The 24,035-nt window shown below is 41.4% G+C and overlaps 2 protein-coding genes across 5 annotated transcripts in view; both read left to right on the top strand.

Moving 5' to 3' along the window:
* Positions 1–292: 292 nt before the first annotated feature.
* wdr89 (WD repeat domain 89) lies at positions 293–2,310 on the top strand. Its single transcript, XM_070842927.1, has 2 exons — positions 293–407; positions 1,071–2,310. Exon 2 carries the CDS (start codon positions 1,086–1,088, stop codon positions 2,220–2,222), a length of 1,137 nt encoding a protein of 378 aa, XP_070699028.1. The 5' UTR covers positions 293–407; positions 1,071–1,085; the 3' UTR covers positions 2,223–2,310.
* A 4,159-nt stretch (positions 2,311–6,469) lies between these two features.
* ppp2r5eb (protein phosphatase 2, regulatory subunit B', epsilon isoform b) overlaps positions 6,470–24,035 on the top strand; it is a 51,975-nt gene continuing 34,409 nt past the window's right edge. Inside the window, exons 1-2 of one of the 4 annotated variants that reach the window (XM_070843047.1) lie at positions 6,470–6,841; positions 16,165–16,325. In XM_070843047.1, the coding sequence (XP_070699148.1) occupies positions 16,169–16,325 (157 nt within the window). In that variant the 5' untranslated portion in view covers positions 6,470–6,841; positions 16,165–16,168. Of the gene's footprint in view, positions 7,039–16,161; positions 16,326–24,035 lie in introns of all 4 variants that reach the window. The other 3 variants (XM_070843046.1, XM_070843045.1, XM_070843044.1) reach the window with 3 other exon arrangements.

Here is a 24,035-nt window from a genome sequence, read left to right as displayed (position 1 = left end):
TAGATGATGAAGTTAAATAAAATAAGATAAAATAGAATTAACTAAAAACAAATTAAAGTAACGGTTTAATAATAATAATAAATTAAACCAAGTCACAACGTCCAGTTGCTGAATTGTTATTTTTCATCAACAGCGGAACCATTTAGTTGAAGACAGAGTTTCCACCCGGCAGTAAATATGGTGACACCGCGCCAGTCCTCCATGTGTGCCTGAGCAGAAGATCAATTTATCGGTGCTTTTTACGAGTTTGTTTCATTTTTTATTGTTATTTTTTATCAAATTTATGTTAATTGATAGTTCTTAACACTTCCGGAGTGTTTTGTCCAAAATGGCGGCACTTGTGTCCGCCAAGTAGTCGACAACTTTTACGGTTTTCTACGTTATTTGTGGAATTTTCGAGCAACCAGGTAACAACACATAACATATTACTAACCACACATTACATATCAATAACAGCACAAAACACACGAGCACACAGACAGATTGAATCTCTAATTTGTGTGAATCTCTTAAAGGTGGAGAAGCCACCGCCAAACTCCATTCAAAAATGTGTATATTTTTGTTTTAAGGTTTAATATCTAACATAAATATGACAGTGAATACAACGTATATTCTTCATGAATTAGTACGTATTACTGTCCGTGATGCGGCATAAGTTACATCCTCCACACTTACGTTATTTTGATAAATTAGCAAATTACAATAAATTGAGGTGGGAGAAGATGGTGGGAAGGACGAGCTAAATAATGCTGAATATCACTTTAATTAGCTTCTATTGTTGAATTGAGTACATGCCGAATTGTAACATGGTTTCTAGTGATTACTAAAACATCAAAAGTTATGTCCTAACGTGCTACTAACCATAGCCAATAAGCAAGAATACATTAAAGGATGAGTATTTTGAATGGAGTCTTGCCAAATAAGAGGAGACAAAGTTTTAACCAGTTGCTGTTATTTTGTACATCATTTTGTATAATGTGTGTTTTTAGAAAGTTTGATGGCACCTAATTTAAGAGGAAGCTTCTTCTGAAATGCAGCTTTAAATTGGTGATTTCTCTCTCTGTGTTCAGTTTGGTTGAGCTGCCATGGAGGGTTTGGAGGAGAAGCTCAAGGGTCTGTCCATCGCTCGGCGGTCTGTCCCAGAGGAGCCCACCTACCTGCTGGACGTCGCCCTGCAGCCGAGCGGTCTGCTGGCCGTGTCCTGCTCCAACTTCACCGTCCACCTTCACGCCAAGGACACTCTGAAGCTGGTGGGAGAGTACCGCGGCCACAGCAAGCCGCTCTGTGGGGTCGTTTTCTCCCACACCTCCCCTGACTTCCTGTACTCTGGTTCTGCTGATGGCACGGTTCGGGGATGGGACGTCCGCCGCCCGGGCTCAGAAGCGGCGCAGGTCTTTAAAAGCGACCCGTCTCACAGCTTCTGTAGCTTCGACCTGAACTGCAGCGACACTCTCCTGTGTGCCGGCACGGAGCAGGTGAACAAAGAGGACAGCTTCCTGGTTTTCTGGGACGCCAGGAAGCCGGGAGGCGGGCTCCTCGGGGTGTACTCCGAGTCGCACAGTGATGACGTCACACAGGTGAGCTTCCACCCTCGAGACAAAGACCGCATGGCGTCCGGCTCCACAGACGGCCTCGTTAATGTTTTTGACCTGAGCCGGGGGGCGGAGGAGGAGGCGCTGCTCGCCACCTGTAACAGCGACTCGTCGGCCGGCTCGGTCTGCTGGTCCGGCGCCGACTACACCCAGCTGCTGTGCCTGAGCCACGACGAGGGGCTGCACCTGTGGGATCTGGGCCAGCTGGACACGGAGAAGCCGCTGACCATCTTCAGCACCTCTGACGCTCGCGACGTGCCTCTGCTGGCGGACGGCGGGGGCACGGACTACCTGGTGGGGGGGAGGTGGCTGGAGGAGGCGCAGAAGCTGCTGGTGGTCGGAGGGAAGAGCAGCGGAGACATCCACCTGATGGAGTGCGACCACGGCGGGCTTCGCCTGCTGAGGAGTCTCGAGGGCGGCCACGCCTCCACGGTGCGCTGCTTCCTGTGGGACGCGGCGGGGGAGGCTCTGGTCACCGGGGGGGAGGATGCTCAGCTGTTGCTATGGAAACCAGGAGGGGAGGACCTCGCAGCGGGGAAAAGGGAGTCAATGAAGAGCCAATCAGCTTTGAGTCTGAAATCCCGGCCGCACAAAAAACACGCCTACCAGAGAGAAAAGAAGGCGGCGTAAAGTCTGTAGCTGCTCTGACGAATATTTATTTATTACCCACATCAGAGAGTTCACACACGTGACAGAAACAGGAACCTGATGTGGTGCTAACGCGATCGTGACATCTGATCCACCGACCTTTGCTCCTGATATTAATAAGCGCCCCTGTTGCCTTGATTCTGCCCGTGTTGTGATTGGATGTGCAGGTTCAGAAGATATCCAGGATCCACATGCCTATATTTTTAAACCTGGGCTCTGTTTGTTCACATCCTGGTGTCTAAATGACTGTGAGGTGCTAAAAGTGTTGGAATTGGTCCAGTAGATCACCTCAGCGGGCTGCATGGCTGCAACGTGATCGAAGTGCTGCAGAGGAAGAAAACCTGCAGAAGTTCAATGTTAAACAGTATAATATGAGATTCTGAAGACTTGTTCTGTGTTAGAAGAGGAAATCTTACAGAAATAAAATGCAGAGTATCTTAAAGCACAAATTTCGTGGTACCAAAGTGAATCCACTATCATTTGTAGTCACAATATTTTAAGGTTAATTTCGATATTTTTAAACCTGGGCCCCATATTTAAATATTTTAGGTTTAAAATGACTGTGAGGTACAAAAAGTGTTGGAACTGGTCCAGTAGATTCACTAATTCTTTGGAGCAACTGCACCTCTCTGCGCATACACCAGACTCCACTGACAAAAACAGTGATTTTAGCTCACAGGACATGAGAGTTGCTGGTCTAATGCTGCCTTGATCAGTAAGTAAGTTTGTGTTATTGTGCGTTACACAAATATTGTGTTGGATCCAAACTAACCCTTTAAAACAGCAAAGTCACATAATAACACAAACAAACTAACCGATCAAGGCAGCAGTAGACCAGCAACTCCTGTGTTCTGTGAGCTAAAATCCCTGTTTTAGTGAATGTAGTCTGGTGTGTGTGCAGAGAGCGATATAACGGCTGTTTGTGGTTAAACCAAAAGGATCTTCCAGGTCTCTCTCTGTAGGGATCCTTTCCATGATGTTGTCACACACTTAGAATAACACTCTGAGCCTGTCAGTGGATCAAACAAGCTCTTTTAGTGGACCTACTGTGATCATGGATTACTTTGTAGCCCCAGGTTTAAAAATGCTGAAGTTGCCCTTTAATAGAAGGTGAAAAGTCCACGTGAAGAACCAACCCAGCTCTAATCTACATACCACCTCTCAGCAGGTTTTGAGTTATTGAGTAAGGATCTGTTCACACTAGAAAAGTGACAAAACTTATGTATACTTAAGACGTCAGACTAAATTCCTTTGATTTTTTTTGGAGTAAGTTGTTGATGGATTTTTTCCCTTCATTGCAGCACACAAAGGGAACAGAGGAACTACTCAGGGCAGAAGAGAAGAAATGGGTCAATATTTGGAAAAAATGTCTAGTTTTCTCTTTGTGAAGTTAAATTGCCGCTGGCGGCTTGATCGACGACCGTCGGTACAAGTTTTGCGTATTTTCCTGTCGATACAAAACAGTGACGAACATTGATTTCTTTAAAAAAGCTTGAAAAAGAATCAAAATACTGTGAATCTTGGTATGAAACTGGGTCACAGCCGAGGTTTCTCTGACATTTTAGTTTCTAAATTAAGATTTAAAGTGTTTATCGTCTGTGGTGACGTTTTGTTTTTGTAAGATTTCTTATTTTAAAGTGATTCGTTCGACTGTTGTCGACATAATTGGCAGAGCGAGTGTGTGTCAGCGTGTGTGTGTGTGTGTGTGTCAGCGTGTGTGTCAGCGTGTGTGTGTGTGTGTGTGTGTGTGTGTGAATCAAGAGAAATCCTGCAGCCACTGAAAATCTCACTCACGTCAGAGACATTAAAGATTCTCAGTAACTTTCTCAGTGGTGATCCAGTGTGTTCTTTATTTTATTCAAAGCTCTCGTTATAATAAAACAAATCACATATTTACATATTATTGTTGTTAAATTATTAAATCCAGATTAACAGAAACCGCAGTTTTTAAAGCAAATATCCAGTGTTTTACATCTCGTACAAGCAAATAAAACAGTTTACAAAACATTTTTAATATTGGTGTGAATCAGGTTGAGTTCTTCAGCTATTTCAAGGCAGGTAAGTGTTTTTTATTGATACCTTTATGGCAAATATGACATTTACATTTTTGGAGAAATCACCACACATATTCATATGAATATGTGCTAAATATGAATGTATGCATAAAAAACATATGTACACTGGAATAAAAAGGCCACAATTTGTGCTCCTTCAGGTTAGATTCAACATTTTCATTTGTTTTATATGCACATAAATATGCATTATTGCCCCTTTAATAATTATAAATTGGGCTGACACCAGAAAATATAATATAAATAAAACAAATAATAATATGAACAAATAAATAAACCCTAAATAGAGTGAGGTAAGTGAGTTGATGTAAAGATAATTAAAGAAAAGGTGAAGTCTGACTAAGATATTAGTCATGGAGTGAATATATTAGTATTTACATGATGCCTTTCTGCTGCAGAACACTTTCATCCAGTTGTGCCAATTAAAATTAGATTAAAATGTTCAAAATGAATCATAGAAGGTTTTTAGTGTGGATCAGGTCTCGGTGCAGCCACCAGGATCCATAATGTTAAAAACTGGATTTTATTTTATTACACTAATAATAAATTTAGTTGTTTTTTAAGTTAAGAACAATTCTGACCTGAATATTATTGACTATTATTTCACACCATTCCTCAAAGAAATATTGTGCTTTTTACTTTATATCCGGCATCTACAGGTGCTCATTACTTTGCACATTAATATTAGATAAATATGATTTTAATAGAATATGTAATATGATGGACTGTCACAGTTTTACATTGCTAAACCAACAATAGTAATATTGTAATATTAGAAAAGTTAATGTGTTAAAACAATAAGGAGCCACAGTGCAACTAACCTGCGACTGAATATCCACTGACCTCCAAAGTCTGAATTATATTTGTGGGTTTAAACTATTTTTCACATATAATTGTCAAATATAGATACAAGCACGTTGTATATATTAAACATACTGTACTATACTGTCATATCCAGTTACCACATGTATATAAAGCAACCAGTTACATTATTTATTCAATATTTATTACAGCATCTTTGACTTTAAAAATGTAATTCTAGTTTTTATACATATATACTTTATATACATATGTATTTATATATGTGTATAGTAGTTAAATGTTTACCTTTACCTGTTCAGCTCTTGCTGTGTGTCTATTCTGTTTAAAAACATTGAGAACAATATTAAAACAGTCAGATTCCTTGTATGTGAACAAGTAAAGCTTTTTTTTTCTAATAATAATCCAAATGCGTAATAATATAATATAACATATGACAGTTAAACCCAGGGTTAGCGTTAATGTATATATTTATATTCATTTTCTTTACAAAAGAGTCATGAAAAGCAAGAATGCAGAGCAGCTTTCCTGCTTAATAGAACAATATGATTTACTTTATTTGTTTTTCTTGTATTAATTTATGATTTTTTTCCCTTATATGCACCTTTTACATGTAACACAAAGATGTAATCAGCCGTGTTGTTTGCATGTGCAAAATATTTCAATTAATACAAAATAAAATAATATAAAATAATGCCTCCATAATGAGCATTACAGTACTTTATATATTTGTATTTATGGACAAAATTATTTTCAAAAACATCTTATTCTAAGCCCCCCCCCCCCCCCCACATATGCACGCCCATGGACGTGCACTAGCATTAGCTTTATTCATAGCAGACCCATACAGTGTAATATAGTTATGTAACTCTCTTCCTATCCCTCTCTAATCTGCAGGAAAATCCACTTTTCCTCGGCGCAGTGAAGCTGGACCCGGTGGGCCGTCAAAGTGCGGCTGAAAAAATACAAAATAAAAAAAATAAATTAAATATATAAATAAAAAAAAAGTGCTGGAGCGCAGGGCTGGGCCTCGGTCAGGTTTAGCCTCATTCCTGCACGCTGTGAGACTCTGCACACACACACACACACACACACACACACACACACACACACACACACACACGGCACTTTGCTTTCTGCCCCGATCTCTTTCCTTGTCCCTTCTCCTCCACCGAACCGACGGATTCAGAGTCTCATTTCCCCCTGCTGTGATTGACACCGCCTCCCGGCCAATCAGAACGCTCGCCAGCGCTCCGGGCAGCCAATCGCCGTCGTACGTCGATCTTAACCCGTCAAGCATACTAGGGTGCGCCTCTGTTATGTGTGCCATGGTCTCAACCCAGCAGTGTTGACAATAGGGTGAAAAGAAACAGCCCCGAATCATAAACGAGCTGAGGAAAATACCAAAAATCCAGGGGGTTTGGGGAAGACGAGCAGCTGAATCAGTAACAGGAATGTAATTGCGTTAATTTAATCGTTTTATACAGCCGTATTTAGTTATTAATGGGAGTTTGAGGATTATTCCGTTGGAAGGAAAAAAGGTACTCGTGGGTTTGGCTGTTTCAGGCCAGATTTTCCTGCTGTTCCGCCGCTGCTTGGGAAAAGGCTGTGTGCACCGAGCTGGAGGTAGCCTAACAGTTAGCCCGGTAGATTTCCAAACATAGGATAACTCCTCGCCGCCGTCTCCGTTGCGAACCGCAAAGGATCAAGGTAAAGTACTACGACTGGAGGGCTAACAGCCACTCGGTCGGCTGCAGCTTGTCGGGGCTCGGGTCGGGACTCGGGACGGTGTGTGTTTCCCAGCCCAGTCGGTCTGTCAGTCTTTGAGCGCTAGCTAACGGTAGCTGCATTAGCACTGCCCCTGTATTTACATCTGGGATGATGGGTGATCGCCCAAGTCCGCCCAGGTAACGTTGTTTTATTAGCACACATGTGAATTTAGATCTGATCTAATCAATGTTTTCCTGTCAGCTTCTTGTGTTTCCTTTGCAAGATGCACTGAAAGCTAGCTAGCTAGCTGGCTAGCTGGCTGGCTAGCTGGCGGCGGCTAACGAGCTAAAGCTACATGTTCAACTTGAGCTAACCCGCGATAGCCGTAGCACTGACGTTAGCTAGCTACTTAAAAATGCCGTTTTCTGAAATAAAGCTTGACAGCTTTGACGAAAGGCTGCACTGTCTCACTGCTAATAATATTTAAGTGCTCTGTGGACTCTGTGGAGACAACTAGCTAACCGTATTTGCGCTGAATTCAGACGCTTTGTAACGGTTAATCGGGGAGCTATCGTTGCTAGCTAGCTAGCTAACGTTAGTGAGGTTATCGCGCTGTCAAGTTTTGAATATTATGCTGCTTGCTGCTGCTGCCAGGCCCAACATGGCCAAGCTAACGCCTGCTCTCTTAAACGGCTTGATTTTTGACCTTATGCATTTGATGGCCTACTTTGCTGCTCTGGCAGACAACAGTAAATATGTAACATCAAATTACACTGTAAATGGATGTAATCTTTATTATGATATTTGGTGGTGGCTTAGTGCCTGATGTCAGGAAAGCACTCTGTCATGGCCAGGTTTGCTTAAAAGTAAATGCTGATGTTTAATCCTCATGGGGTTGGGAGGGAGAAAGAGAAAAAAAAAAAAAAAAAAAAAAAAAAAAAGCCCCGTGAATCTGGTCTGAGACAAGTTGAGCTTTCCTGTCAAGTGAAGCCAACTGTCAAATGTGTGGTGATAATCCGATATGAACTTTGACAGGCTTTGCACTAAGATACTGTGTCCGACAAACTCCTCACTCCAAATATGCACACCTGTCTGTTGTGTTTTCTCGCATAGACCAACATTGTTTACACATCTTGTGTAGTTGTGTGTAGAACCAGTCACCAAGAGAGAGATCACCACCAGTTTATCCACTAATGACACCGTAGTGACACAGATGAGCGGTAGAAACATGCTGATGAGTGAGAGATGGAGAGAGATGAGGCTGGATGGAAAAACAAGCTTCTTGCTCCAACTTTTTCTTTTTATTTCCACCTGGCCTGTGTCCTTTCAGTCATGTGTGAATGACAGCTGCATGCCAGCGGCCAGGTGTGGAGTCATGCATTATATGTGCTGGTATGTGCATGTGTGTTGTTTGTTTTTTTTTGTGTGTGTGTGTGTAGGCGTACTCTTAGTTTTGGTGCTGTCACGTAGGCTCATTTTCAAGGTATTTGAACGTCACACCGCGTTGAGGGCAGGTCCAGAGCTGAGATGGCTTAACATCCAAAGTCTGATGTGTTTACGATGACCTGCCGCCTCCTTACCTGCTCTCTGTGCCTGTGTGTTTGAAAGTTGCTGAGTTCATCTGTTCTTGACTGTGTGAGCAGCGTAATTATCCCATGAATGAATCACACCAATTAGACGTGCTGTCAGATTGCAGCATTCAGTCAATAGTGGCAACAGGAGACTTTGAAAGAGTAGATCTGGGGCTCGTACTGTTATAATTAGTGCTGGGACCACTTATCCATTTATCAGTAACTCTAGGAAACTGATATGTAAAGCAACCTCTCCTCTTTGTTTTGCATAAATAATTTGCTTGGTTGTGGCTCCTGGAGTCAGTGATGGCTGCAGGAGTTTTTGCTGTTAAATCGGTGCATTGCTCACAGGACTTTTCTTTTAGTTTCCTGCGCTCGTCTTGAATGATGCTTCGTAGCTCGTCTTTGCGAATGCAAAACATCAGGATGTGGACGCAGATATTGAATATTAACCTGCTGATTGTGAGCACAGTTTACAGTCGATTGACAATAAAATTACTCGGCAACAGTTTTGATAATTGTCAAAGTATTTTTTTTAAGGAGAAATGCTTTAAACTGTCTGCTTCAAGCTCGTCAAATGTGAATATTGTTTTTAGTCTTAGAGCAGCAAACATTTTTGAGGGGGTTTTGAGTTGTTGTTCCGACCAAACGTGAAGACATCATCTCAGGCTCTAGAAAACTGTGACGGGCATTTTTCACAATTTCTAACTCTAATTTCTATATTTTAGACCTAACAATTAATCAGTGAATTGGGAAAATAATGTAAGTTTAATGACGTTTCTTTTAGTTTCCTGTGTTTAGTCATCATGTGCGATGCTTTGCAGCTCCCGTCTCTAAATGCAAACCTCAGGAAGTGATCACACATGCTTAATATATGTGTGTGTACAGTACTTAATTACATTAGATTGTTTGAGTGATAGATGAATCAATTGATAGAGAATTAATTGGCAACAATTTTCTGAGAAATTGATGATAAAGAATCTTTTGTTGCTGCCCTGATAAAACCAGTGGCCAGAGGATTTAACGTAATTTTATTTTAAAAACATTTCTTTTAGTTAAGTCATTATGAACGATGCTTTTGTTGCTCCCTTTTGCAAATAAACTCAATATCTTTCGGTTTAGCTCTGTTGATTGGACAAAATATGACATTAATTTGTGCCACAGGCTCTGGGAACTGATGAGTGGTTAATTGATAAGTAAAATAAGTTGCAGCCGAATATCAATATTTAAGGACAAAATGTCTCAGCGGTAGAAGATGATACCCATCATGATACCAGACTGTGTGCTAGCAGAAATGTTGAGCTGTAGTTTCTGGACTAAAAGGCTGAATTTAGCCATTTTTAAAAGCAACTATTATTCCGGCCCAAAGTTGAGCCAAAAATCCTGTGATTTTTTTATTTTTAATCTTTTGGGTTTTTCTCTGAATTTTAACTTTGGACCACAGGCAAGATCCTTGAGCTTCCCTCCTGCCTGCCAACCACGGTTTTATCTCCCGTGTGTGTGTGTGTGTGTGTGTGTGTGTCCGTCCTCGTACAGTAAGTGTGTGTGTGTGCGTTTTGTTCAGCTCCTTTCTCTCTGCCTTGCCGTTGCCTATTTGTTGACTTCCTGTCGAAACAGCAGCTCCCTCCCTCCTCCCCTGCTTTTCCTCCCTCCCTCCCTCCCTCCTCTTCCTCCCTTTCTGTTGCTCTCCCCGTTGTTCGCTGCGCCCCCCCTCCACCCACCCTCCTCTCCTTCCTCCTTGTTCTTTAATCCCACCCTCCCCGAGCCTGTTCGGATGTCATCTGGTCTCTTATGTAAGAGGCATGGGAGGGGAATGGCTTTGGTGCCTGGGTGCCATACGCCTGACCAGCCGTCGTAGTCTTGCTCTCCCTCGTGTGTTGTGGCGGCACTGGAGTGTTTCTCGCCTTTAGCCGGCTGGTCAGAGGGAGCGGGAGGGACAGGGAGGGACTGATGGTTGTACATGGGGACTCCAGTGCCCCTTTGCACAGGTAAGCGGAGCCGGCGTCCCTGCACATTTTTAAGATTTTTTTTTTCTAAAAGGGAGAGTGATTGTAGTTTTTCCACTGGTGGCATTCACCAGGTGGTGAAAGCATGAAAGCACTGACAGCTCTTTGAATATTCATTGATGCTGTTGGCGATGTAGCAGGAAGAAACCGAGAGCCGCTTAACGCCTATGAATATTTTTTCTTTTCTCCTCACTGCTTATTGAGATGTACAACCTCACAGAAAATGCAGCAGGCAGTCTGTTTGATCAAACTGAATGAAACTGAGAGGCTGTAGGAAGGCACCCTGACAGAGACTGAAAGTTGTATTTGGATGTGTGTGTGTGAGGAGAGTATTTAAAATTCTGCTTGGTTATTTAAAAGCTAAGTCAAATTCACTTGACACTAGAGCTGCCACTAACAGATGCTATCATTATCATTTAGTCTGATGATCATTCTCCTGTTCAATCTATTAAATCATTACTTTATCTATAAATACAAGAAACAGAGAAAATCGCTCTTTATAATTTCTCAGAGTTCAAGATGACGTCTTCAAATGTCTTAATGTCGGACCAACAGTCCAAAACCCAAACACAACTGTTTGCAATGGGGATGCAACTAATGATTATTTTCATTATTGATTAATCTGCTGATTGTCGGTTTATTGGTTTGGTCTATAATGTCTACATCAGTTTGTTTTGTTTTGATCAGCGTCCCAAAACTCAAAGATAATTGATTTATAATGATATAAAACAGAGAAAAGCAGCAAATCCTCACATTTAAGTAGCTGGAACCAGAAATTGTTTGGCTTTTCCGCTTTAAACTATAAAATACCCCTAAATGGAGCAAATTGCAGATTATAATTTCTCAGAATTCAAGGTGACGTCTTCAAATGTCTTCTTCTGTGATCAACTGTCCAAAAGCCAAAGATTGTTCAGTTTACAATGATATCAAATAGAGAAAAGCAGCAAACCCCCACAGTCACCCAAAATGATTAATGGATTATTGATATAGTTGCAGATTAAATAATTGTCTCAGCTCTATGTCACAAAAACATTTTGGATATCTGATGGCAGCTCCTGCTCCCCAACATCATCACAGCTCCCTGAAATGTGGATTTAAAACGTTTATGGGAATAGAACCTGATTGTCAAAGAGTGTGTGCACGTCAGAGCTCTTCCACCACAGGCCATTAGCCGGAGATAATCTCAGAGTGAAGGTGATTTTCAGAGGCGCTGACCTGCTTTGTCTGGGCTCAGCAGCACACGGAGAGCAGGTGTTGAGGTGTCAATTTGCACTTTTTAGTTGTGTTTACACTGAGGCTTAGGATGCTGCTGGGACTCACTTTGTATGACATTTGAATAGTCCTGTCTCAAAGTTTGAAAAGCAGAACTGTCAACCAGGGCAGGGAGTCTTCATTTTTATCCTACAGGCACCGCACAGTCTCCAACATTGCTTTGTGTCCAGCCACCGTTTTATTTTTACCACCCCACACCGATTTTAGCACACAGCAGGACTTTCAGATTAATGGCGAGTTACCTGCCAGACTGGCTGGTGGAGGTGTTGGAGCCGACCGCCACCGTTGAGACGCATCAGTGTTCAGCTGGAGGTATTTTCCCACCCTGGTGAGAACACTGATGGCCAACAGAAGGCGTTCATACACGCGGATCATTAACAGCTGTGTAGTTATGAAAGAGGAGACAATGAGCAGCACTGACAGATGAGACTATTGTCATCTTATGAGTAGGGTGTAGTAGGAAATTAAAAGAAAGTAAACTACCATAATTATGACTTAAATTATGCTTTTAAGACCTCAACCAACATTTTGTTTCATTATCTATCAATCTGGTGATTAGCTTATCTAATTACTAGTTACTAATGAATGAATGAATGAATGAGTACATCAGATGATTGTGAAGGACCAGTGGTGACGTGTACTGAGGGGTTGTATTTTCCAACCAAAGACGGTTAATTTACAATCATAGAAAACATAAAAAAAGCACCAAATCTTCACATTTAAGAAGTCGAAACCAGCGAATGTCTGCATTGTTTGATTGAAACGTTTTTGACAATTTTCTAATCACTAGGTGTGTTTTGATTATATAGCAAGGGTTCCTGCAGTGTTTTATAGTGGAGGCGCTCTGCTAACGTGTAGTATTAGGCTTATTAAGCTTTGTTGAAATGACTGGAGGTGACTGCAAAGGCCGTGTGTTTGAGTGAGGCCGTTGTTTAAACCATCTAGTAAGTACTCTGTTAACGAGAAGAGGTGTGTTAGGATAACATTCATCGGCAGCAGATTTTAAAGGGCAACCGTGGTATTTATTTTTGACATATTTCAGGTTACTGATATTTTTACAAAATTACTGGTAGATACAAAAAGGTTTAGAGTTGGGCCAGTAGATTACCTTTGCTAAAAGTTGTAGACCAGCAGCTCTTGTGTTCTGCAAAGTAAAATGACTGTTTTTGTCAATGAAGTCTGGTGATACAATGGTGGTTTGTGAATCCAAGGGGTCACATGAGGATGATTAGGATAGAAGAGCTTAAAAAACATGTTACCCAGCACAAATTGTTTCAATTCAGTTTTTTTTGCATGTGAAATACTGGAAAGCTTTACTTTGCTTCAAAGCCACCAGACCCCATTGACACAAACAGTCATTTTGTACCAACCAGTCATATTGAACCCAAAATATGTAAATATACGGCTCAGGTTTATAAATACTGCAGTTATCCTTAAATGCCTGGAGAAAAGAAAACTTAAGTGTGGAAAGTAGGACACTAACACTTTCACTAACCAATTTCCTTGGGAAACCCTGAGTAGGGTCCACATATGGGTCTTGGGAAAAAATACAACAAGGATTTGGTCATTTTCTAGATCCTGATTAGTTTGGAAATTGTCTTATTCTGATGTTTTTGGACAAGCACAAGACAATTTTGAACTGTTTAGGAAGTTGACTTACTAATCACAGTTGTCATTCTTGATTATTCCCCTCCTCCTCCTACAGTCATGTTGCATCAACACCCTGACGGTCTCTAACCACAGATGGGCCTGACGCCACTCTGCAGTCATTAATCACTGTTAAAACTGCAGGATACTCTATATGATGATGGATGATCAGCTGTGCGGCCTTACATAGCTCGTAGAAGGCTCCCACTGTCAGTCCATACCCTCAGGCATCGGTATGACGTGTGTGTGTGTGTTTGTACTGAAGGCCGAGTGTGTCCCAGTGTCCGCTCAGTCCACTGTTATGTACGAGGCCTGGTGGACATACTGTATGACTGCCCGTGTGACTTTGACAGAGCATTAGAGATGCAGCCAGCTCAGAGTACGGCCCGCAGCGTCTCAGTCACGTCTTATTACGTAACGAGTTCAGACTCATCTCTTCTCAGGCCCTCATGTCATCCAGCGGAGTTAGTGCGGACTGGATCAGGATCCTTCCTGACACCACTGTCACCACTTATTGTTGCTTACAACCTAACTCGTGTAGAAGTCTGGGCATCGAAATTGCAAAGATAATGGCACAGAGAGTAACAAAATAATTAGATTAACACTTAAAAATGTTGAACTGTAAATGCGATTCGGCCTATAGATCAGAGTTGGGTTTTATGGGTTTTGAAGGTTGGTGTTAATACCAATTTTAGGTTGTTTACTTTCAGTCCAACATCAAAAATCTCATAAACTTTGATTTGATGGATTTCCATGACACATTCATCCCTCCCTTGCTTTTCATGTTGTGTCATCAGCATATCAAAAACCTCACATATCTAACACTTCTGATCATAACAAGGTTTTGAAAGTAATCACACTGGGTCAAAGTTCCCAAACCTTTATTGGACTGAAAAAACCCAGCGTTTGGATCCCACCAAGGCTTCATCAAACAACTGGCCAACATAAAAATAGTCCTAAAATAGTCTGGGTGAAAGTTCATGCATTGAAAACATTTGACTATATTTGGAGGAATCCAGTGAATAATGTAGGGCTGCATCTAACAATTACTTATTGTTGATTATACTGCCAATTAGTTTCTTGGTTAGCCATTAAATAGCTGAAAAAATGTCCATCACATCATCCCAGAACCCAAGGTGACCTCATCACATGTCTTCGTTTGTCTGACAAATCATCCAAAAACCCCAAAATATTCATTTGAATGTGTTGCAAAACCAAGAAAAGCAGCAAATGTTTACATTTCAGAACCAGGACTGATCAAATCTGACGCTAAAATGCTAATCGCTACATCAGCATGTTAACAACTTTCCATTCTTTGTGGTACGCTTCAGGTCTTTTCCAGTTAAGACTTTGTGTCTCAGCTGAGCTACAGTATCATCAGCCGCTTCCTCGTACCGTCTGACAGCTGAAAAAGAAGTCTCCGCTTTTATTTCTCATGGGTGTGGTTCAGAGAAGTAGTTTAGCAGCGGTTTGCAGTGAAAAAGTGTGACTTCTGCTGCGGCTCGTCTCTGCCGTCGCCGCCTGTTAGAAGTTTTTTAGACGCAATCAGCAGCAAACACACAGCGGCGGACGTTTCCTCAGCTTCCTCCCACTGTGGCGACGCCTCGCAGCTGCAGAATCAGTTCCATTGTTGTGGGTAGACGCTGGTGTTTTTGGTGTGTGTGTGTGTGTGTGTGTGTGTTGTGTGTGACGGTCCGTTGGCAGGTAGGAAGGCGGCGTGTTTGTGTGCTGTAAGCAGGCCTCAGCTCAGGCCTCTGTCGTCTCCCATGCTGGGAAAATGAGGCTTTCTGCTGCGCCTGCACAGGTTTGTTGTGAGACAAAATGCTGGCGGAAGATGAACTGACACAGAGCTTAAAAAAAAGTCAGTGGGGATGTTGTTTGTTTCCATTTGTTTATTTATTTCTTTAGCTTCTTATGAGCTCACCACCATGAAAAAAAAACAACAAAAAAAAAACCGCCTGGCTGTGGAGCTGCACGATTACGGCTAAAATCATGTGCATCTTTGGTGATTAAAAAAACTGATCATCTGTTTGATTTATGGAGCCCCAAATGGTTTAAAATTAAATAAATAAATGGGACGGTATAGAACAGGGGTGTCAAACTCAAAAAAAAGTACAAGTACATTCTGAAAATGTTCATAACGTTTTGTAAAAAGATAGTTCATTAAATGTGAACGACCTGAAATTTGTCTTCTCTGTAATTTTTACACTTTGTTAAGTCATCCCGTGGCCCAGATTGGACCCTCTGGCAGGTCTGGGTATGTTTGACCCCCCTGGTGTAGAATAACCACAATAATGAATGAAGTGTAATGTTTAAATGAGCAGATAAATTGTCAAATAAATTAAAAAAGATTATCAAAACTCAACACAAGGTCATGCAATCGGCTGAAAAAGCAAAATAAAAAAGCAGAAATATAATCCCCAAATACAATAATTGCACAGATTATTTGTCTATTAATAGATTATATGTGTACATCGTGTCTTATTTATATTTTAATATTGAACACATTGGGGCTCCATACATTTACTTCTTTAAAAGTCCTTTTAATAGAAATGAAGTTCAATGGATTAACAAAGGATAAAAGGAAGGCTTGTATTTATCCTTCTATGACTACCAGCTGATTTTAAATATCTCCATCTCTTGGTAGATGTATCACACATATCATAACATTGACATTTGCCTCCAGAAGTCCAGTTAGAGTTGTGTACTGTCAATATCCTGTGTTTTAATCATTCTGCCCTCAGTGAACTGAGAGCCGCCTGAACGCACGTCTGGTGTGATTATGTTAACCGCCCCCCCCTCCTCCTCCGTGTGTTTCTCCCAGCAGGGCTATGTCCTCGGCAGCCACCACATCTCCATCTGTGGACAAAGTGGACGGATTTTCACGGAAGTCTGTCAGGAAGGCCAAGCAGAAGCGGTCGCAGAGTTCGTCCCAGTTCCGCTCTCAGGGCAAACCCATAGAGCTCACGCCTTTGCCACTGCTCAAGGGTAAGAGTACAGGAGTGTGTGTGTGTGTGTGTGTGTGAGATTTGGTAGAATTGTTATTGATCGCCCAGTTCATTCATGGTGCCCGACACCAGACAAGTTTTCTCAAATTTGATGTTAAAATATGCAAAAGAGGCATTATCAAATTATATATGTGCTCATTTGCATACACAATCTTAGCATTGGTTTTATTCTGTTGACATATTGAAGCCAAAGGTTTTTACAGAGGGAATTTTGGATATCTTTTATCCATCAAGTCAACAGCCATAAAAACAATTTTTACCATCCTGGATGGCAAAAACTGTAAGAATATAGATTGGAATAAAACTGGAGAGTTTGATGTCCGTAAGTTCTGCTGAAGTGGAGATTCGTGGCTCAGAGTGAGAGAAAAATCTAATTTTGAGAAACTGGCCTTTAAAGATAAGAATTTGAAAAGAAATTTGCTGATGGAAAGAGACAAAATGTTGTAAAATCAACACCAACGTGTGTTTTGAATGTTTTCTTTCCATTAGTCTGAAAGAAAATCTCAAAATTTACGAGTGCATCCTAAAAAAAAAAACAAAAAAAACAATGCTTTTGCCTGTAGTTTCTGGCAAACAGCCCCTTTTTCTCTGTGGTTTTCTTCGGTGTACAGAAAAGCAGTTTACTGAGAGGGCAGTGAGTCATGCAGCAGGTCAGAGAGTGTCTCATAAAAGGTGCTGCTGCTGAATGACCTGTTGGCTCCAACAAGTGGAAAAGAAAGTAAAGTAGAGGAATGCAAATGATGGACGGCAGAAAGCTAACAGTAGTTGGCATATATGTAGATGCTTCTGTCAAATGCAGGATGCCTATAGGTCATGGAGTCCATTCCAGCTAGAGACAGTCCTGGAAAAATACAAACTCTTATTCAGAAATGAACCCTTTTTAGGGACTTGATGGCAGATTTGAGGGGGCTCCTTGGTGGTTTGAGAAGCTGACCTTGTGGTTGCCAGGTCGCAGGTGTTGTGTGTCAAATATTCTGCATATTTGGAGCCTTAACTTTCATGTGAAATGAAGTTATTTTGGTTAGAAGTGCTTTTAGCTGCTCGACATGAGTTTGTGTATACTTGGCGGTGACATTACCTTCAACCACGCTCTGACAGTGTGTTTGTCTGCTCCCTGTCTCCTCAGCTCAGAGAACCTTCATGAATTTTTGAGCCCAGAAATGACCATGAAAGTAGTGCAGCACCAACTGGAGCTGCTACACTAGAGCCAGTTATTTTCCTGCCCTGTCTGAGTGCTGTTGTTTCCATGCCTGCTCCTCTGTGTGTGTGTGTGTGTGTGTGTGAGAGAGAGAGAGAGCTACATGCCTAGACAGGTAGCTCATCACCATAATCACACGGGGCAGGTCAGTGCTGCTGTCCGTCACTGATTCTTCTTCTGATTCCTGCATTGTTCATGTTCAGGGATAATTTGCATATAGTTTACACCAAACACAACATGTTCGTAAGCTGCCTTTAGCTCTTAACAGCTGGCACTGATTAGATGGGGCAGAGTTTGCATTTTCAACAAGTTTTAACCAAAAAAAACATCATCACGTGGCTTTTGTCTCTTGTAAATACCTAATACTGTGACCCATTATCACATGTTTAGGACAGCATGTATTGACTGAATGATTTCCTCCTCAGAGGGTTGAGTTAAGAGGATAACTCGGGTATTTTTAAACTCCTTTTTTTACACAGTTTAGGTTTGGCACCAAAGGTCTGGGACTTGGTTCAGTAGATAAGACTCAACTGTGAAAGTATGTTCGCTAAAAGCTCAGATTGTTATTCTTAAGTGTCTGATGCAAAGTCCTGTCTTCTGGAAGATAAAATTACTGTTTTTGTCAATGGGGTCTGGTGCCTTTGAAGAGAACTGAAGCTTTCCAGTAAAATAAAGTAGAAACATAATTTGTGTTGAGGTTTTTTAAGATCCTCTATCTTGTAGTAATAATAATACACCTAGACCCCCCACTGACCCAGAAATAGACTGATTTTAACAGGTTAGTGTCTCTGTTTGACTGACTAGTGTAGATCACTGTCCACTTGCAAATCAAAGTGAATCGGGCGATGTGTGGTATGCAGTTGGGTGTAGTCGTGCTGTACATAGCGAGACACCACGTCACGTTTCACTTGTGCAAATACAGCTGTGGTGTGGTTAGGTGGTGACACCAGGAATGCAGCCACACAGAAACTAGACGGTTTGATGGAAGACCGCTTACTGGTTCCTTCTGGTTCCTATGAGGCTCCGACCTGCCGCCTCATAGAGGGCGGGGCTTATTATTCAGGAGGGGAAGGGAGCACTGAGCCCTCCCTGTATTTGTATGTTAAAATGAGTGTGTGAGTGAGTCTTTGTTCACTGGTTGTGCATATGTAAATATTTACATGCCACCACCACGCAGCAGCACACCTGACCTCCATCCTCACACGCAGACTCACTGATGATGACCTGCAGACATCAGTAAATGATAATATACCCAAACAACATCAGGTTTGTTTGAATTGTTTAAAAAAAAAAAGGCAGAAATACGTTCCTTGAAAGCCTAACGTCTCATTTTCCTGTTTCTAGACAACTATGAACTGTATTATTATGGGAAAAAAGGTGCAAAACAAGATCCCAAACAGTTTTTTTTTCAGTTTAATATATTTAAATCTCCCTCTGTGTTGTATTTTCCAAAGCAGACACAGAAAAATGGTTATATTTTTAACCAAAATTCCCACAGTAACTTTATGACAAAGCTAATTGGCACTTTATGCATTGAATGTTTTTCCAAATACAAAACAAAGATCCACTTTTGATCTATGAATCATTTTTGCTTCCTGACTCCTGTTTCTTTCACGTTGTCGGATGATTCTTTATCGTGTCATCTGATCTTATTTCGCTCTGTGTTCAGAGCCGTTCAGACGTAAAAACTGAATCTTCTATCTGTAATGATCTGTTTGAATTCAAAGTTCACAGCGCACGTGCACAACAGGCCGCGCTTTGTTCTCCACTCTGATCTGCCGCTGCGCCGTCGCCTTCTCCGTAAATTAAGCAACTGTTGTCAGTGCAAGATGGAGGAAACCGGTGAGCCGTGACACCAAACAGTTTGAGATAATGTGCCGAAGATTTGTAGCTCTGACATCGAAGACGGAAAAATTGTAAATAAGGGTGCGTAACATCGCAAATGCAGCACTGTAACATCAGTCAGTATCCTGAAAGTCGGACCGAGTTCTCATTTTGATTTTACTCTAAACTGATGAATGAACTGTCGATGTGAACGATGGTCCAGAGGTCTGGAAACAGACTCTAACTGTTGTATAGTATTCAGATGTATTTAATTTTTCATGAAGAAGAAGCAGTGACACTGGTGCACTTTATATTTTCAAAAGCTGTGATTCTCTCAGGACTTTAATGAATGTTTAGAGTAGCGTTTGTTTTTACTGCAGTATTATTTCTACAGGTCGAAAGTAACATTTCATAACAACTATATTTGCTCAAGTACTGTTCTTGAGTACAATATTGAGGTACTTGTACTTCAGTATTTACTTTGCACTTCTACTCCAACTACATTTCAGAGGAAACTACTTTACTTTTTAGTAAACTACATGTATTTAACAACTGAAATAGCTTCACCAACTCAGATTAATAGTACAAAATATATTTAAAAAATGATGATTATAGATTAAATTAAATTACCCAACAGATAACTTATGTAAAGTACTAATTATTTTCCCCACCATCAGCGCTAAAACGATTCTGCATTGTTAGTACTTTTAATACTTTTGTTCTTCTATGTAAGTATTTCTGCAGTATGTATTATTACTTATCTAAGCACAAGATCTCAGTACTCCTTCCACCTGTGCTTATTTCTGATGTAGGTTATAGTTTAGGTGAGTAATTGCACAGTGAGTTTGCCATGTGTGTAAAACAACGGTCAGAATGGACTTTCTTGCCACAGCTTATTTTAGTTTGTCTTTTTTGGTTCGTACTGTATTTATCCGCGGCCCGGTGACTGAGCCGGCACATGGTCGGCCTTTTTCAGCACCTCCCTGCTTCAGTTTCACACGTCGACTTCACATTCGCACAGCTCCACACATTTCTCACCTCCACAGTACAATCGCAGTCTGCTGCTCCCGACCGCCGGGCCGCTCCGCCGCAAACTCTGCTTTTAACCCGCTCAGTCGCGTCAGGAGGCAGTTTGCTGTCCAGAATTAGAAACACAGCCGGTACACGCCGCCGATAACAGATTTCATTGCTCGGTGTTGTTCGCTGTCGGGGTGCTTCTGTACTGTATTCTGTTCCTGTGGAGACATACTGTACATTATGAAGCCAAGCACAGTAATAGTCACGTTTCAGGGTGGCACCAAGCCTCAGTTTGGACAGGCAGGGTGTAAATGTGGTGCTTGTGTTAATCTGCATGATCATGATTAGCTGAGAGACTCTTTGTTATGATATATCATCATATATCATATTTATAACTTGATTGAATATTGCTAAAAAAAGAAACACGCTGTACAAGAACTTAATAAAATATGATGCCTAAAGAGTCTAGGATGTGTTCAGACCCAACATGAGGTACATTTTCGCCTTGGTTACTTGCGCAAAGTGTTTTCTAACAGCCAATAGCAATACTCTCTCCAAAAGCAGAAGGGGCTTACCTCAACAGATCCCACTTACCTTAGCGGCGTCAATTTGTGACCGACAATAACTGTTATCGCTGCTTTGTACCTGTCGCTGAAGTCGCAGAGTCGAGAGAAACGGGAAGGCAGCTAAAGTACACCTGATAGCTGGAACCAAGTAACAGAAACGTCGTCCTCTGGTTTTACTGACTGTTCACCTCTTTTGTTCTGTCTGTGTAAAGTAAAGAAGTTGAATTGTGGAGCCGCAGGTTTCCCACAGATGGCGACAATAAGTTTGTCCTCCGTTTCTGATCTGCGACACTTACAGTTGAAACTTTGTCACCTGGTGCGGAAGTTCATTTGCATCCATTGGCGTATCTGACGTATCTAATTGTGCCTTGCAAAAAATTATAAAATAAAGAATAACTAAACCAAAATGCAAATCTGACCAGACATTTAAGGGCCATGATTTTCTTATCTTCAGATTACAAAAATAGAATAGTTTATGCAACGTCTTTGTTTAAAAATATGTTGTTCTACTGGTATTGGTAGCGTGCCCATGGGTTAGACTTATTACTTTATTTTTCGCTGCTTTTGCAGCCTGATTCGAATTTGAATAATACCTCAATAATATTATCCATTTCTAAAATGTGTCCAGTGACTATCACAATCAGCACCCCCTGTTTTCAGTATTTGCAGCACTGTGCTGAAGACTCATTGAACAACCAAGGTCCTGCTCTCGGCCCTGATCACCACCGTCACACACTTGGCAACCATCAGCAAACAGGGACAGCTGTCAAGTGCGGCTCTTCAAGTGTTTTTAAACCATTTTTCAGTAACCACGGCTTCAGCCTGACATTTCTCTTGCACTGACACACTGGCACGGTGCGAAAATAGTTTTAGCAACACGAGACCGAGGCGATGCTTGTTGAGATTAACACACTAGTTTTAGCTACGACTAGCATTTTGGCTAATGTTACTAAATATTGTGACATACCGTGAATGTGTCTGAGGACACTCACTAAGAAGTAAGGAAGGGCGGTAAAAATTTGAAATGGGACCACACTGCTGCAGCTTTAACTTGTCTATTAAGTGTAAAGGAGTAGTCCAACATTTTGGGAAATAATACTTATTTGCTTTCTTTTTGAGAGTTAGGTGAGAAGATGGATATCACTCTCATGTCTGTGTGTTTAGCATAGCTTAGCATAAAGACCAGCGGCAGGGGAAAACATCTAGCCTGCCTCTGTCCACGGTTAAAAATATATTTATTAACACCTCTAAAGATCAGCCGGCTTAACACGTTTTCATTTAAGTTTTTTAAGTGAGTAGAAACCGCTTCAGCATGCAGACTGTGAGACAAATGCAGCAGTTCACAAAAGTAAATGGGAACCTTTGTTTTCTTGAAGGCAACAGGACATATTTCAGACCAGATGCAGGCAGCACCACAGTGAGAGCTGGTGTACAAAGACTTGGACTCGTTATGTCTCTCTAAAAGCACACATACACCGACTGAAGATGCTTTTGTGTCTCTTTGTTCATCCTGAGCTGCTAAAAGGCCAAAGCATACCACAGCCTGTAGTTTGTAAAGGAGTGTCTCATTTATTTCCTAGGATTTGGATTTGGATCCTCTCCAAGTGGTCACGAGACAAACCCTCCAAGCTCCCACTCCCATATATGTCTGCGTCTGAAACCAAGTGGAAGAACGGGCATTAAGTTCACCTCTTCCATTTAACTCTCTATCTGCGACTTAAAGTTCACAACAGACGACTCTCTGCGACCAGTTTTAAACCAGTAAAATTGAATTAATAAATGAAATTAGCCGCTGTGTGCCAGCAGAGCCAAACTGAGAGGGCCGACCATAACACGTGTGGCCTCCAGGTACGCCGCACAATGACTGCCTTTTGTCGTCTCTGTCACCGCCAGGATCTTCTACATGTAACCGCTCAGCATTATATAACTGTGTACTGGGCAGCGCTGTATATTATGAACTGGCTGCCAGGCTGTGAGGCCGCTAAAGGCTCTGCCTGTTTGGGAGTGTTTTACACCAGAGAAAGAGCTCATGGACGTAAATATATATATATAATAATGCATATTGTTTTGTTTAAAACAAGGAGAGTGTACAATAGATATATCGCACCAGATAGAGCTGTTACCCCTGGATGTGTGTAGAATGCATATATAACAATATAAATAACACAAATGATGATTCCACCCAACACAACAGCATATAGTACAACTAATAACTAATAATAACTAATTTTATTGGTTGCCTCCATTTTACATTGCCATTTTAGATGATATTACAGTTTTTTTTTTTTAACTCTCTAGATATTTCTCTTGTTCCCTTTGAAGTCTAAACTCCCATTCTCCTGCTGTGTATACTTCATGTCGCTGGATTGTTTGTTTTATATGAAAGAGACGGAGATACAACGGGTATCGCTTATCTCGAAGATCCTTTTAAAAGCACACCTTCCGCTTTTTTTTGTTTTTTGAAAACAGATTTCCTGTTTTCTTGCTCTCTATTCATTTTTTAATAGCAGTACAGGATGTTATCATCTGGTGTGGAAGTGGGGATGTGAGTCCTCTTCTTTTTTTTTTCATATTTTCAAGCACACAACTGAACAAAAACAAACCTGTCCCTCCTGTTTGTCCTTCATTTAACCTTTTCTCATTGGGATACATCATCTTATTTTCTTCGCTGCTGTGCTGTGCTTTTTTTTTCCTCCTCTCCATTTCCATAATCTCTCTGCGTTTACCTTCAGCCTTAAGGTACACATGTACACAGCAGCAGCAGAGGTGGGCGTATATCTGGACAGATGCACTCGGCACTGTCGTTAAGCAGCCTGCGAAAGTAAAACATCAGGATGCACGAATCACATCTCCTCCTCCTCATCCTCATCCTCGTGGGTTAGTCACCATCACAGGTCAGACTTCAACCAGAAATGACAAGCAGGGTCTTGGTAAGGCACGGTGGATTACATAAATCCCGTCGCTGGCAGTGCTGCTCATTCCTAGACGTTTTCAGAGGAAGGAGGGCGCGGTTTCCTCAAGGGGATCCCCGGGGCAAACGCATGACGCAAGCTTATGGGATTTTCATATCAGATCCAGTTGATTT

The sequence above is a fragment of the Pempheris klunzingeri genome, chromosome 13 (assembly GCF_042242105.1).
Source record: "Pempheris klunzingeri isolate RE-2024b chromosome 13, fPemKlu1.hap1, whole genome shotgun sequence".
NCBI classification, from domain to species: Eukaryota; Metazoa; Chordata; class Actinopteri; order Acropomatiformes; family Pempheridae; genus Pempheris; species Pempheris klunzingeri.
Note: the sequence above shows the minus strand (reverse complement) of the source record. Positions and strands in the feature narration are given on the sequence as shown.

What these genes read in the sequence shown, in the direction of transcription:
- wdr89 (XM_070842927.1), top strand. Translation starts at nt 1,086, where the DNA reads ATGGAGGGTTTGGAGGAGAAGCTCAAGGGTCTGTCCATCGCTCGGCGG.